At 59.3% G+C, this 14,056-nt stretch overlaps 1 protein-coding gene across 1 annotated transcript; it reads left to right on the top strand.

Moving 5' to 3' along the window:
* Window positions 1-483: 483 nt before the first annotated feature.
* On the top strand, window positions 484-10,227 carry Trabd (TraB domain containing). Its single transcript, XM_048353785.1, has 10 exons — window positions 484-549; window positions 5,087-5,151; window positions 5,345-5,423; window positions 5,866-6,032; window positions 6,791-6,931; window positions 8,735-8,845; window positions 8,941-9,080; window positions 9,377-9,549; window positions 9,632-9,743; window positions 9,853-10,227. Exons 2-10 carry the CDS (start codon window positions 5,122-5,124, stop codon window positions 10,028-10,030), a joined length of 1,131 nt encoding a protein of 376 aa, XP_048209742.1. The 5' UTR covers window positions 484-549; window positions 5,087-5,121; the 3' UTR covers window positions 10,031-10,227.
* The last annotated feature ends 3,829 nt before the right edge of the window (window positions 10,228-14,056 follow it).

The following is a 14,056-nucleotide window of genomic DNA, read 5'->3' as shown; positions in this document are numbered from 1 at the left end:
TGAACAGGCCCAGCCCCCGGCCCAGCCCCCCTCCCACACCGCCCCCCGGGTCTGCCGGCCAGATCCCGCTCCTGCGGGGCAGCCGCCGGCGAGAGGCCCAGGCCCGCCCCCCACAGCCCTGTCCGAAGGCGGCCCGGCTGGGGAGCCCCAGAGGCCGGCCGGGGCCACGGGGGGCATGTTCCACGGCCCCGTGCCCTGCCCGTCTTGGAACCACGGCTTCTGTTCCACCGTCACGGGACACCGAGCCAGACCTAGGGCGACCCCCGGGTGGCAGCGCCCCCGGCAGCCGCGTCCGGGCGCTGGGGGGGCGGAGAAAGGGGGTAAGCCCGGGGGGCGGGGCCTGCGGCGGGGGCGGGGCCTGCGGCGGGGGCGGGGCCTCGCGCGCGGGCCCCTGGGAGGCGCTTCCCGGCATGCTGCTCGGCCGGCGCCCTCACCCGGCCCGGCCCGTCCGGCCGCCCCGCCCCGCCCCGCCCCGCCCGGCGCGGCCCGCCCCGTCCGCCGGGCGACGCGCGCATGGAGGCCGGCTGAGGAGCGCCGCATCCCCGCTCGGTACGCCGCGGGCCGCGGGCGGGCGGGCGGGGGGCCGGGGTCGGGCCGGGACGCGGGCTGCAGGGCCGAGCCTCCCGGACGCGGGGTCCCCCGGCCGCGAGGCTCCGCCCGTGCGAGCCCTGCTGGCGGCGGGCCGAGGGGGCCGCCGCAGCCCCGGAGTCCCGGAAGCCGCCGGGGCGCGCGGAATGGCAGCCGCCTCAGAAGCGGGCTGGCCTGCGGGTCCCCCAGACGGGCCGGCACCGGCGCCCGGGCCCCCGGGCCCCCGGGCCCCGTGCGGCACTGCTGCCCTCGAGCCCCGTCCCCTTGCTGCGGGGGGGCGGGGGGCGGCCCTGCGGGGGGAGACGCGGTCAGAGGCGGTGCCCGCAGGGGCTCTGGCCGGAGGGACCGGGAGCCTAGAGCCCGGGCCGGGGCCTACGTGGAGCCCAGGTGGACCGAGGCCCCGCTTCCCCGCCCCCAGCTCCGCCACACCTGCACGGGAACTTCCGGCCAGGCCGGTCTGGTTCGGGATCCTCGGCCCGGAGCCGGCGGAGCGGCGCCGGTCAGCTTTCGGCAGCCAGGCTGGAGCGTGGCCGGCAGCGTTCAGAGGGCTGCGGGCTCGGCGACAGCTCGGCCCGGGGCCCTGAGAGAGCATCGCTCACGGACGTTGACATTTCCCTGGAAGCGAGGGCCCTGCCTGGCTTGTAGAGAGGCTTCTAGCCACATCCTCAGTGACCTGCCGGACATCCCAGCATGCGGTCCCACCCTCACCGCGGCCTCCTTAACCCCACACCCTCGCGCTCGCTCGCACACCGGGGGGTGACACTTCAGAGTGTGGATCTGGGCAGGACACAAGTCAGTTTAGAGTAATGGGACCTAGAAGAGGGACAGTCATGCATGGCCTAGGTAGGCCAGTGGGATGATCTGACTGGCTTTGGTCGTGCATTGTAGGGCCCAGCGTCGTAGGATAGCACATTTTAGGTGTAAACAGCCATATCCAACACTGAACCACTGTATTCCTCTGACTGGAGTTCTAGGGCTCCACCTCCTTGAGGGGCCCTGACATAAACGGGACTTCCTTGATTTTCTCTTCTGCATGCAATGGCTGTTGAGAATTCTTAAGTCTGAGACTTGTTCTTTCAGAAGTTTAGATGCTGAGAGCTTTGCTGTAACTTAAACTAAGGCTCAGTGAGTGGCGGTGGGCTGCATGCTTGCCAGCAGGCCCAAGTTAGAGACACTGCCCCTCCTACTCTGCAGGGAGAGCTGGTTGGGAGCTGATCTGACCACGGTCTGAGGACACCGGTGCTGGGATTTGGGAAGGAGGAGACACATGGATCCACCCTGAGAGGGGGCTGCTTGGTCTCCTTGAGGGCTTAAATGTGTAAAGGACACACAGGAAGCATAGTTAAGAGTGGCTAGATGCCCAGAGGTGGAGGTCCAGTTTAGGCCCTGCCAGCCTTCAGAGCAGGTGAGGGACAGATTAGTAGCCTGTTTGAGATTACATCCAAGAGGAAGTAAACCAGGAAGTATGTGGATATATAGCATCAGCTCTCAGATTCAGTCAGCCTGGGGGGTCAGTGGCTTTCCTGCCTGACTTCCCCCACCCAAAGTCACTGCTCTTGGTGATAGGTGCCTGGGCCAGGGTTAGATACTGCTCTAGGTCCGTGTGCCACATTTGTGTGACCTAGCCATCATGAGGCTCAAGGCTCCTCTCCCTGGCCATTGCCACCCGCCTGGGCCTCTCTACAGCCACTTCAGCCTTCTGGGCTGCCTTGTTCCTCTCAGGCTCGGGCCTGCCCGGGGCAAGCTCCAGAGGGTGGGTCTGGCAGGCTAACCTCAGACCTTCAGCTGCCCAGTAGGCGGGCAGGGCTGGAGGAGGCAACAACGTGGTCCCCTCCCATTGGCTGTTGGTGCTGCGCACACACACACCCTTACAGGAAATCCCTTACAGGATTTTTTCCCCCAGTTTTCGCCTTGTGCTTTGGCAGCCTTGTGCTGCTTGTAAATAAGAATTGTTTGCTTCTGTGTGCTAAGCTGGACTAAGGATGATCTTCTCTCCTTTCCCAGTGGGGCTGCTGCCCAGGCCTGAGAGGATGACTCCCCAGGTCCCAGCTGGGGTTATGTGAAGAGGGAAAGCCAGGACGCCCTATCTTCCCGGGGCTGAAGAGTGGCTTAGTGGTGGAGTGCTTGCCTAGCATGCATGAAGCCCTGGGTTCGATTCCTCAGTGCCACATAAACAGAAAAGGCTGGAAGTGGTGCTGTGGCTCCAGTGGTAGAGTGCTAGCTTTGAGCAAAAAGAAGCCAGGAACAGTGCTCAGACCCTGAGTTCAAGCCCCAGGACTAGCAAAAAAAAAAAAAAAAGGAAAGGAAAGCAAGCTTCCCAAAGCCTTCTGAACACATGGCTGTTTGGGTTTCATTTGAGTGACTTAGTGTACGAAGGAAGCCCCTGGAGTGAGTCTCAATGAGCCACTGTCCACGAGTTTTGGGAGCCCTGGAGCGAGCAGTGGTCTTTCCCAGATGTGCTACCCTGAGAACCCTCAGAATAGGGCAGTTTCCAGACTCAGGAGCCCAGGTAGAGAGGAGGGCCCCCCAGAACTTTGCTTGTGGGATAGGTTCCCCCACACACACCCCTGCAGCAGTCTAAGGCTGGCTTGGGATCTGATTGTGTGCTCTTAATAATTAGCCCATCCCTGCCTTGGGAGCCCTGCTACCCCTGACCAGTTCTTCTAGAAGGCCCACCCATGCTCACCATGACCTCCTCTCACCTTGGTGAGCTCCCAAGTGTCTGGTTATGCCTAGAGAGACCCGAGCCTTGAGTCACCCACCCAGGCCCTGCGCTGAGTTCCTATTTCAGATGAGGAAGTGAGCTCTGAGTTAGTCTGCTCATCGCACCTACAACACTTTTGAGAGCCAGGACATGCGTTTGCCAGATGCCACGGGGAAGGGGGCTCCAGAGAGCACCAAGGCCATTTACTGCTTGCTTACTCTTCATCATGGAAGTTCTAAGAGTTGTGCCATTGGTAGATGGTGAGCCAAGAGAGGCTCAAGTTATGTGTGGTGAAGCCCCTTGTGCGAGCACATCTCCTGATGCAGCTCTGATGCATGCCCACACTTCAGAACAGAACTACCCTGCTTCATCATAGCTAAAGGCAGTTTGGAATATTCCCTTCCTTCCTTAGCATGACAACATCCAGGGGTCAGAATTCTCCAGCCTACTCGTCTTGTCTAGAGAGCGCTCTCACGTCATGGTCCAAACACAGCTCCTCTTCATTGCCAGGCTGAGTTTTCTCTCCCCTGGCCTCTTCCTGTGTCTGCTGAGTGTTCTTGCCCTATTGCCAGTCGCAGCTTCTCTGGCACTGTGTGAGGCTTGCAGATTCTGGCCTGAATTTGTTAAGAGCTCTGCCAAGTAGCAGAGTCACTTTCTAGTAGGAGAGGTATGAAGTCCTATGACCTCACTAAACTGAAGTCTGACCGATGCTCTCTCTACCCCCTCTGTGCCATCTGGCATACGGGACTCCAACCTCAAGGCTCCTGTCTCCTGTCTGAGGGACACAGAAACCGTGACGCTATGGACTGGTCTTCCACAGGGAGCCACCCTAGGTTTCTGTCAGGGTTTTTTTCTTTTTCTGTCAGTCTTGAGACTTGAACTCAAGGCCCGAGCTGCTTTTGCTCAAGGCTAGCATTCTTCCATTTAAGCCACAGCCACTTCTGGCTTTTTGGTAGTTTAGTCTCACAGACTTTCCTGCCCTGACTTGCTTTGAATCAGGATCCTCAGACGTCAGCCTCCTAGGTAGCTAGGAATTACAGGCATGAGCCATTGGTGCCTGGATTCTTGTCAGATTTGTAAGGGGGAGGGGTGTAATATACCAGTCAAAGAGCTTGAACTCAGGGCCTAGGCGCTGTCCCTGAGCTTTTGTGCTCAAGGTTAGTGCTCTATCCCTTGAGCTAGAGCTATAGATTTTTGGTGTTTAATCAGAGATGAAGAGTCTCCTGGACTTCCCTGCCTGGTCTGGCTCCAAACCGTGATCCTCACAGCTAAGCCACTGGCGTGGCTAGGATTCTAGGCATGAGCTCCCAGCACTTGCTTCCTTGTCAGATTTCTAACTATGCTCTTCCTTACTAAATATCTTGCCTCTTTCCAGCTGAAATATGTCTTGACTCTTAAGGACACTAAGCCGTCTACTTTCCCCATTCCCACCTTCTCTACTCATTGCCACCATTACTGAAAGGGGTCCAAAACACAATGTCCCTGCTTCTGTCTTCCATTACTGAAAGGGGTCCAAAACACAATGTCCCTGCTTCTGTCTTCTTGCAGTGTGGGGTATGAGTTGGGGCATTCTCTGTGTGCCTGGGACTTTGCCTGCAGGTCCGTCCTCACGTAACTCCTGGAGGCTGCTAATCTCCCCAACCAGGATCTCAGCAGCATGTGCCAGGAGCCAGTCAGTGGTGTTGGGACAGGGGCTGAGGCCCTGCCCTTAAGGACTGGCTTGTCCCCTTGCTTCCCAGTGGGACCTGAGCTCAGCCTTGGGCTCCAGCTGAGCACCCTGTCCTGTCTCCTCAGGCTTCCTCTGCCCATCAGGAAACTGCCGGTCAGCCATGGAAGGGGAGGACCGGCCACCTCAGGAGGTGAGGGGGAGGCTGGGAGCTGGTGGAGGCCTCTTCCTCAGCACCCGGTGGCCCCGCCACGGCACAGCAGGGTGGAGGTCCTGGGACCTGCTGCTCTGCGGAATTCTCCATGGGGAAGACCTGAGAGTGGCCTGAGCAGGCTGGGAGGGGGACGGGGCTGAGAGGACATCCACTCAAGTTCTCTCTCCTGCAGGCCGACGCGGAGCCCGTCACGACTTCAGGGACATCAGAGGCAGAGCCCGGGGTGCTTTCTGGAGACCCCCAGAACCTGTGTATGTCTTCCTTCGGGTCTGCTGGACCCCTGGGGTAGGGTGGGACGTGGCTGTGAGCGCGAGTGGGTGAGTAGCAGGACTGCCTCACTGTACCTGGTGGGCCTCTATGAAACTTGTTCCCTAAGACCTTCCCTAAATCCAGGCTTAGTTAGAATTGAGCCATTATGGGTACGGCCCATGGGCCCCTGGTCCACTGCTCTCCCAGGTGTTCCCTTGTGTTAGATGGGGCAAAGTGCCTGGCTGGGCTCCTCAGATGACACCCAGCACACAGGCAGCCTGTCCAGCCCCTGTGCCAGCCCAGCACGTGCCATGAGGCCCTGTTCCCATTCTAGCCTGTGATCCTGAAGACCTACAGGGCCTGCCCAGCCCTGGCAGCCATTGTGCAAGCAGCCTGTCCCCTGGAACTGGGCCTTAGCACCTGTGGCTTTTACCGTCTCTACAGCTGATACAGATGCCTTCAACCTACTCTTGGAGATGAAGCTAAAGCGACGACGTGAACGGCCCAACCTGCCACGGACTGTGACCCAGCTCGTAGCTGAGGATGGGAGCAGAGTGTACGTGGTGGGCACTGCCCACTTCAGTGATGACAGCAAGCGGGATGTCGTGAAGGTAGCCCCCCTTCCCTGGGTTACCGTTCTTCCGCTGGCTTGTGTCCAGGAGTACGGGCTGTGGTGAGCCACGCCCAGGACCACTCAGCAGGCCACTCCAATTCCATGTTCCTCCAGGAATGAAGAGGGGCTCATTCCTACCTCCAGCAGGAAACCTCTGCCTTTTCATTTAACAGCTACCTTGTCTTACAACTTTGTCTAGTTGCTTTAAGAATTGAGTTGTGGGGCTGGGAATATGGCCTAGTGGCAAGAGTGCTTGCCTCCTACACATGAAGCTCTCGGTTCGATTCCCCAGCACCACATATATGGAAAACGGCCAGAAGAGGCGCTGTGGCTTAGGTGGCAGAGTGCTGGCCTTGAGCGGGAAGAAGCCAGGGAAAGTGCTCAGGCCCTGAGTCCAAGGCCCAGGACTGGCGAAAAAAAAAGAACTGAGTTGTGGCCGGGAATGTGACAGCGGTAGAGTAATTGCCTGGCATGCATAAAGCCCTTGGTTTGATTCCTCAGTGCCACATAAACAGGAAAAGCCGGAAGTGGTGCTGTGGCTCCAGAGGTGGAGTGCTAGCCTTGAGCAAAAGGAAGCCAGGGACAGTGCCCAGGCCCTGAGTCCAAGGCCCAGGACTGCCCCCCCCCCAAAAAAAATTGAGTTGTCACCGTGGCACAGGTGGTTAGCACTGGGGTTGTTCTAATGTGGCTCCTGGGGCGGTGTGGGGGCAGGCAGATGGAGTGCACCCCAATCCCAGGTGTGGCCTGTGCCCACAGACCATCCGGGAGGTGCAGCCTGACGTGGTCGTCGTGGAGCTCTGCCAGTACCGCGTGTCCATGCTGAAGATGGACGAGAGGACGCTGCTGCGCGAAGCCAAGGAGGTCAGCCTGGAAAAGCTGCAGCAGGCTGTGAGGCAGGTGCGCACGTGGCACGTGGGGCCCGGGTTTGCGTGCGACGGGGCGGAGAAGGGAGGGGCTCGGGGCCCAAGCTCCTTGTGACCTTGACACGGTGCAGCCACTGGTCCAGCCTGGCCTTGTCCCCACTCACACTCAGGAGAAGGGAGGTCTTACATCAGATTCCACACAAGAAAGGAAAGAGGTGAGATTCTGACTCTTGAGGTAGGGCCCTCGGTTTGCCACGCGGTGGGTGGCTTGCCACATGGCCTCGTGGCCCTCCTCTTGCCTACCCCTCCAGCCTCGCAGCTTGTTCTCACAGCCGACGCTAGCCTGTCCCACACATGAGATGAGGGCTCCCCAGGCCGACTTGCTTGTGACTTGAAATCTCCCGGACAAGGGAGTGAACCCCAGACGTTGACAGTCCAGCCTTCGAAGGCCAGCCCCGTCTAGCCAGGGCCCATCAGCACCAGTCCTGTCCCCAGAGTAGAGTCTGGGGTCCACAAGGATTACAGACCTGATCATGCAAGCCACAGGCTCACCCTGGTCCATCCGAGCGGGGGGGCGGGGGGCGCAGGAGGCTGTCAGTAGGAAGAGGCTGGCACTGGCTGCCCATACCTCTACAAAGCGAGTTTCATGTGGCACTCATCTTTGAAACTACATGATGTGCATGGTACCCCCCCCCCCCCCAGAGGCTCCCTGAACTCCAATGTCCATAGTTTTCAATGGGGCTTAGCCACATGGGCAGAACTGACCTCACCTCTAGTCCCTGGTATCTGCCAGACCTAACACACCACCTGGCCCAAGGTCCCTATTTTAAGTCTTGGGCAGTGAGGGAGTTTTAGGTCAGTCGTGGGGCTGGGTGCTGTCCCTGAGCTTTTTCAAACTCAAGGCTAGTGCTCTACCACTTTGAGGAACAGTACCACTCCCCGTTTCCTGGTGGTTAATTGGAGATAAGAGTCTCACAGACTTTCCTTCCCTGGGTTGGCTTTGAACTGCAATCCTCAGATCTCAGCCTCCTGAGCAGCTAGGATGACAGGTGTGAGCCACTGGCACTTGGCCCTGTTTTAAGTCTTAGAGTCAGGTTGGACCGTTCTAGTATAGAACTATAGCTATATAGTATATAGTATATAGCTATACTATACTTGCTTACCTGAGTCCAGGTAAGCAAGGACACTGGTGCAGTAGACCATCTCCAGGCTCAAAGGGGCACCTGCTGGGTCAAAGGCCACACCTCCCTGGACACGCACAGAAGGTGTGGAGTCTACACAGCAGCTAAAGAGGTGATCCTTCCCCAGGGCTAGGGCCTGCACCACAGCCTCAGAGCCCAGTGAGGGGGGCATCTCTACATGCCAACCTTCACCTCTTGTCAGCCAGCGTGGCAGGACCCGGGGAAGTCCGTGCCATGATCGCTGTGGGAGTGGCTGCCAGGCATCTGCACTGCCGCCTGTGTTGGCCTGGCAGACAGACGTGGTGTGTGCTTGGGCCCCGTGAGGTGCTGGGGTCTGCCTTGTTGGCCTGGGATCAGCCTGTCCCTCACAGACACATGGTCAGACCCCTGGGATCAGGCCACCATGACAGTGAGGTGGCCTTTTTCAACCACCTCGACTGTCCTGTAAAGGAAGGACTCCTCACTCCTCCCTTCCCCCACAACGTCTCTTTGGAAAGCGACCAAAGCCAAAATCCTGCTCTGGTCTGAACCCTGTGCCAGGGCGGCCTGCCCTCGTGGGCAGAAGGCCCCTGAGGGCGCTGACCGGGGCAGCAGGGGCCTGGCTCGCTGGCTGCCCTTCTCTGCATGGGGCTCACATGGGGCTTCTCCCCCTGCAGAACGGGCTCATGTCGGGACTCATGCAGATGCTGCTGCTGAAGGTGTCTGCCCACATCACGGAGCAGCTGGGCATGGCCCCCGGTGGCGAGTTCAGAGAAGCCTTCAAGGAGGTGGGCACTGGGCACACCTGGGAACCATGTAAGGACCAGGGCCGGCAGGAGCTGCCCAGGGCCCCGTGAGCCCTAACACCCAGCCTCCACTCCAGGCCAGCAAGGTGCCATTCTGCAAATTCCACCTGGGCGACCGGCCCATCCCCGTCACCTTCAAGAGAGCTATTGCCGCACTCTCCTTCTGGCAGAAAGTCAAGTTGGCTTGGGGCCTCTGCTTCCTGTCAGACCCAATCAGGTAGAGCAAGTCCCCTGGCCCACACATGGCACGTTCCACCCTGCCTTACCTGCTCACACAAGGACCTTCCCTGCCCTCCGTCCCCCGTAAGTCCCAAATACGTAGTGCTGTGGTCCCGGACCTGTGTCAGTGTTGCTAGCTTCCCAGTGCCCCCATCCTCCCCAGTCAGCAGCGTGCCTTCTACGGTCCCTGTCGGAGGTGGGGCACCCCCTGCCTGTCCCTGTGGGGTGGCTGTGCACTCTGCCTGCCCCCCCACCCCCCCTGCTACCAGCCAGCAGCATGCCTTCTGCCCCCAGCAAGGATGATGTAGAACGCTGCAAGCAGAAGGACCTGCTGGAGCAGATGATGGCTGAGATGATTGGTGAATTTCCTGACCTGCACCGCACCATCGTCTCAGAGCGCGACATCTACCTGACCTATATGCTTCGGCAGGCTGCCCGGCGCCTCGAGCTGCCCCGTGCCTCTGACGGTGACAGGCAGGCGCGGTGGGGACACCCTGGGATGTTGTGGTTCCTGTGCCAGCCACAGCTTACCTCCTTCCTCCCCTACAGCTGAACCCAGGAAGTGCGTCCCTTCCGTGGTCGTTGGTGTTGTGGGCATGGGCCACGTGCCTGGCATCGAGAAGAACTGGAGTACTGACCTCAACATCCAGGAGATCATGACGTGGGTAGCCCTCTCCCTTCAGGCCCCCAACTGCACGTGGCGTTGACCTCCGCACGGGAGGTTGCAGGGGGTCGAGCCCCAGCCATACCCAGGCCTCCTCCTCCCACAGCGTCCCACCACCGTCCATCTCAGGCAGAGTGTCCCGACTGGCCGTGAAGGCCGCCTTCTTCGGACTTCTGGGCTATAGCCTGTACTGGATGGGCCGCCGAACCGTGAGTCTGGTCCTGTCACTGCCTGCTGCACAGTTCTGCCTCCAGAGAGCCTCCGGGCCCCGGCCAGGCCAGTAGGAGGGCCGTGCGAGTGACACACCCAGGGACTTGTGGCTACTCCCCCTCATCACAGCTGGGGCTCCCAAGGAGCCGGCACCCCCACCTGGGGACTCCCTGGGTGCAGACATAGCCAAGCCACCCCCCATGGGGGTCCAGGCCAGGCCTTGCCTCTCCTCTCCATCCCCAGCCCAAATAAAGGATTATTTAACTGTCTGTGCTCAGGCTTCCCAGAAACACACACACACACACACACACACACACACACACACACACACACACAAACAGGGCTGTCCATGGACCCGGCGGCCCGGCCCGCAGGACACAGGCGGCTGGGGCCGGCCCGAGGGCCAAGCGGCACTCCAGCTCCCGGGGCCGCGGCCTGCGAGTTTCTGCTGTACCTACCTCACCGTGCTTTATGCTCCGCCGGACAGAGCGCTGGCCTTGAGTGGGTCTCAACCACGGGTTCATGGGCCAGTCAGTTTGGAAGCTCGATGCCAGATGCCCACACCTCGCTCTGCTGTGGGCTGGTGGCTCGCCCGTGTGGGGACATTGCTAACCGCACTCTGTGTTGGGCCTTTTTTTAATGCCGGCAAGTTTTTACTCAGGTAACTTTAACTTCAGAGAAAAGGCAAACTGGAGCCAGTGTCAGGAAATAGGAGCCTTAAACCCAGTTGTCTTGTGTGTCTCTGACTGGGCAAGGATACAACCCTCTGTTGCACCAGGCTGGCCCTTCTGGACTTTGCACCCGCCCCAGCGTGGGTGGGGCCAGGAGGAATTGGAACCTGCTCTCCATGCACCCAGGGGTGGGCGACGTCCAGGCCGCCCTGTCCTCAGTGGACACCCACTGTGTGTCAGAGCCGTGGCTCGGCGCCAGGCAGCCCCCCACAGCCCTCTAGGGCCAGGCTCACTCAACCGGCTTTGTATCGATTGTCAACCCAATCAAGAGAACCTTGTGAACGGGCGGTTCTCCCGAGCTGGCGGTGCCGTGTACTACCTGTCTCACACTATGCTTTCACTCCCTAGATATGGAAATAAAATATAATTTTGGAAGCTCCTGTGTGTGAAGTGTATGGGACTCCTGATAGGTGTGGCGGTGGGGTTTCTCCAGTGCACCTGGGCCCCGGTCCAGGATGCGGAGGGCAGCGGGGAAGTGAGGCCTCCCTGGGTGAAGGACGGGTCCTGACTCCCGTGAGGCAGCCAGCCAGGAGCATGTGCTCTGGTCCACTCCCAACTGCAACTTGGCACCTTCACAAGGGGACCAGCACTGGACCACAGCCCGGACCCCCTGGAAGGGAACCTGAAGAGTGGGGGGAGCGCCTGTGGATGGGTTTTATTGTTGGGTGTGGGGTGGGCCCTTTCCCACATCTTCCCTCCCGCTCCCAGGAAGCACGGTTGTCTGCTCTGCCCTGGCTCTTGCTGTTCTCTTTCCCAGGAAAGTGGCCCGGCCAGCTCAATGGTGCGTGCAGCCTTGACAGCCAGTGAGAATGGCCAGCAGCAGGGCGGGGGGCACTCCAGATGTGCGGAGGCTGCTCCCAGCATGGTTAGCACCAGGTGGCTAGCAGGCCCATGTGGTGGTGCTGGAGGCCCCAGGCTGGCCAGGTAGGACATCCTCCAACTTGTCACCCACAGACAGCATCCAGCAAGACTTCTCACTTCCCTGAAACCTGAATTTGTACCCAGGAATTCTGGACATGGATCCAGGGCATCCTGAAGGCAGTCTGGTCTAGGCCTGTTATGGGGGGGCCATCACTGCAGACCAGAGCAAGGCAGCCTACTGAGGACAGCAGCTGGGGCCCTCACTGGGCCTCCAGAGTGGAACACAGGCTTGAAGCCCTGCCCAGGGCTGAGGAAGCCACTGCTGCTTCAGAAAGAAGAGGAAGATGTCCTGAGCAGGGACCACAGCTGCTGGTATGAGGGTAGTGAACTGTCTGCTTGGCAGGATCTAGTCTAGCCTCACGTGGCTCCAGCAGGGAAAGGCTGCTCTCAATTATGGGTGGATGAACCTATGGCCCACTGTGGTCAGCTCACCATCCGGCCAGTGGGGGGCAGCACACTCTCAGGGGAACAGCCCATGGGCACTGCCCGGAGGCCTGAGCCTGTGACCTGTGAGGTGCTTTATACCGAGTCTGAGAGGAATGGGATGCTAATGTTTATGGCTGGCCAGAGGCAGGGAAGACCAGGTTCTGCTCTGCCAATGGGGCTCCTGCCACCTCCCCTCCCAAGGGCCCAGTGGTGTTCAAGAAGGAGGTGGTGGGTAGACACCGGCCTGCAGCAGCCCTGTGCTGAGCAGCAGCAGCCCCTGGGTACTTCTGTGTATCTTTGCTTTCTGAAAACTGCATTTCTATCACAATACCTGTTTGTGTTACACTGACAGCCAGCCAAAGAGGTGTGCTTCTCTCAAACATGTACAAAGCATGTAGGGGAATATGAATGTCAGAGGCACTTGAGTCTACCAACACTTCTGACTATCCTCTGCCCTGCCATGTTTCTTGGGATGCAGGCTGGGGGCTGGACTGTGATCAGTGTGGGGACTGGAGCAAGGAGAGGCATGAGCAGGAGTACAGAAGGGGGGTTGAAGACTTGGAAGGCAGGAAGGCTGGCTGCCCAGGGCACACGGGGTCTGGTTTGTGTTCTGGAACTCCAACTTTCATCCCTACAGGAACACAAGGCAGAGACCAGAAGTAGGGAAGTATGTTCTTTTGATGAGAATCAGCAGGAACAGGGAGACAAGTTCTGGGGCTGCAAAGGTGCCAGCAGCATGGGTGCCCACTCCCTTAGGTGCCCACTCGCTAGGGCTGGACATCTCAGACCTGACCTCCCAACCTGGCCTGCAGACTGAGGTGCCTGTGGACCTGTGGAGCGTGGACAGCCTCCTGCCTTGTGCCCACTACGCCAGCTCCCATGCTGGCAAGACCAGTTCAACATACTCACCCTAGGCCAGTACACCGGAAATCCAGGTGAGTGGCTGAAGGCTCACCTGGCTACTTCTGCCCCCAATATTCTCCGGGGCAGACTGGGAGAGGGGGTAGGGGGTGGAAGGGGGAGGCAGAGGCCCAGCCTGCACCCTGGGAAGGACTGCTGCTCCTGGACAGCTCATATTTGGGAGAGCCATAGGGAGACACAAAGGGGATTGGTGAACCTCAACAGGCAAGAGATGAGTTCTAGCACTCGGGCCATGCTGACAGCCAGGGCAGTGCCTTCAGCATCCTGGGCCAGAGTTGAGGCTGGGTGCATAGGCTCCTCCAAGAATCCTTGAATGCAGGCCCTGCTCATCACTGCCTGCTGCCCAGCATGGGCTGGAGGAAGGCCCTGCATCTTTTGGCCAAGGCTTGTTGGGGTCGGCCTTGCTGTGACTGCTGTACCACAAGCCAGTCCCTGAGCAACCTCAGGTGCACGTCCTGGTCCACACAGGGTAGGAAGCCATGATAGTCAAGCATGCTATGCCTTCGCACAACCTGGATCCCTGAAACACAGTCGATACCCCGGGCCTGGGCTAGTGCTGCCTCACACATTAAACAAGCCCAATGTCTGCCATATCCTGTCAGCACAGGAGGAGCAGCCAGCTTTGCAGTCAACTTCTGCCAAGTCCAACACAGCCCTCCAGGTATCCAGGAGGGCTTCTTAGAGGAGCCTCGTACTCCATACATCAATGGTGTGGTAAGTGGCAAAGGCACAAGACTCAAGATAGCTGCAACATTCTCTGTTGCCCTGAACATTCTTGTTTGTGTGTGTGCCAGTCTTGGGCTTAAACTCAGAGTCTGGGCACTGTCCTTGAGCTTTTTTGCCAAGGCTAGTTGCTCCATTACTTGAGCCGCAGCTCCACTTCTGGCTTTTTGGTGGTTATTGGTGATAAGAGTCACAGACTTTCTTGCCCCATCTGGCTTTGAACCGCGATCCTCAGATGGCAGCCCGTAGCTAGGATTACAGGTGTGAGCCACCAGCACCTGGTGCCCTGAACCTTTAGCGCTTGCAGGTTTCCCTCGTGTTGCAAGTTTGGTGAGGTCCGGCAGCAGATCACACAGCCTGAGATTCATGGACTCTCGA

The sequence above is a fragment of the Perognathus longimembris genome, chromosome 1, assembly GCF_023159225.1.
Source record: "Perognathus longimembris pacificus isolate PPM17 chromosome 1, ASM2315922v1, whole genome shotgun sequence".
Classification (NCBI taxonomy): Eukaryota; Metazoa; Chordata; class Mammalia; order Rodentia; family Heteromyidae; genus Perognathus; species Perognathus longimembris.
Note: the sequence above shows the minus strand (reverse complement) of the source record. Positions and strands in the feature narration are given on the sequence as shown.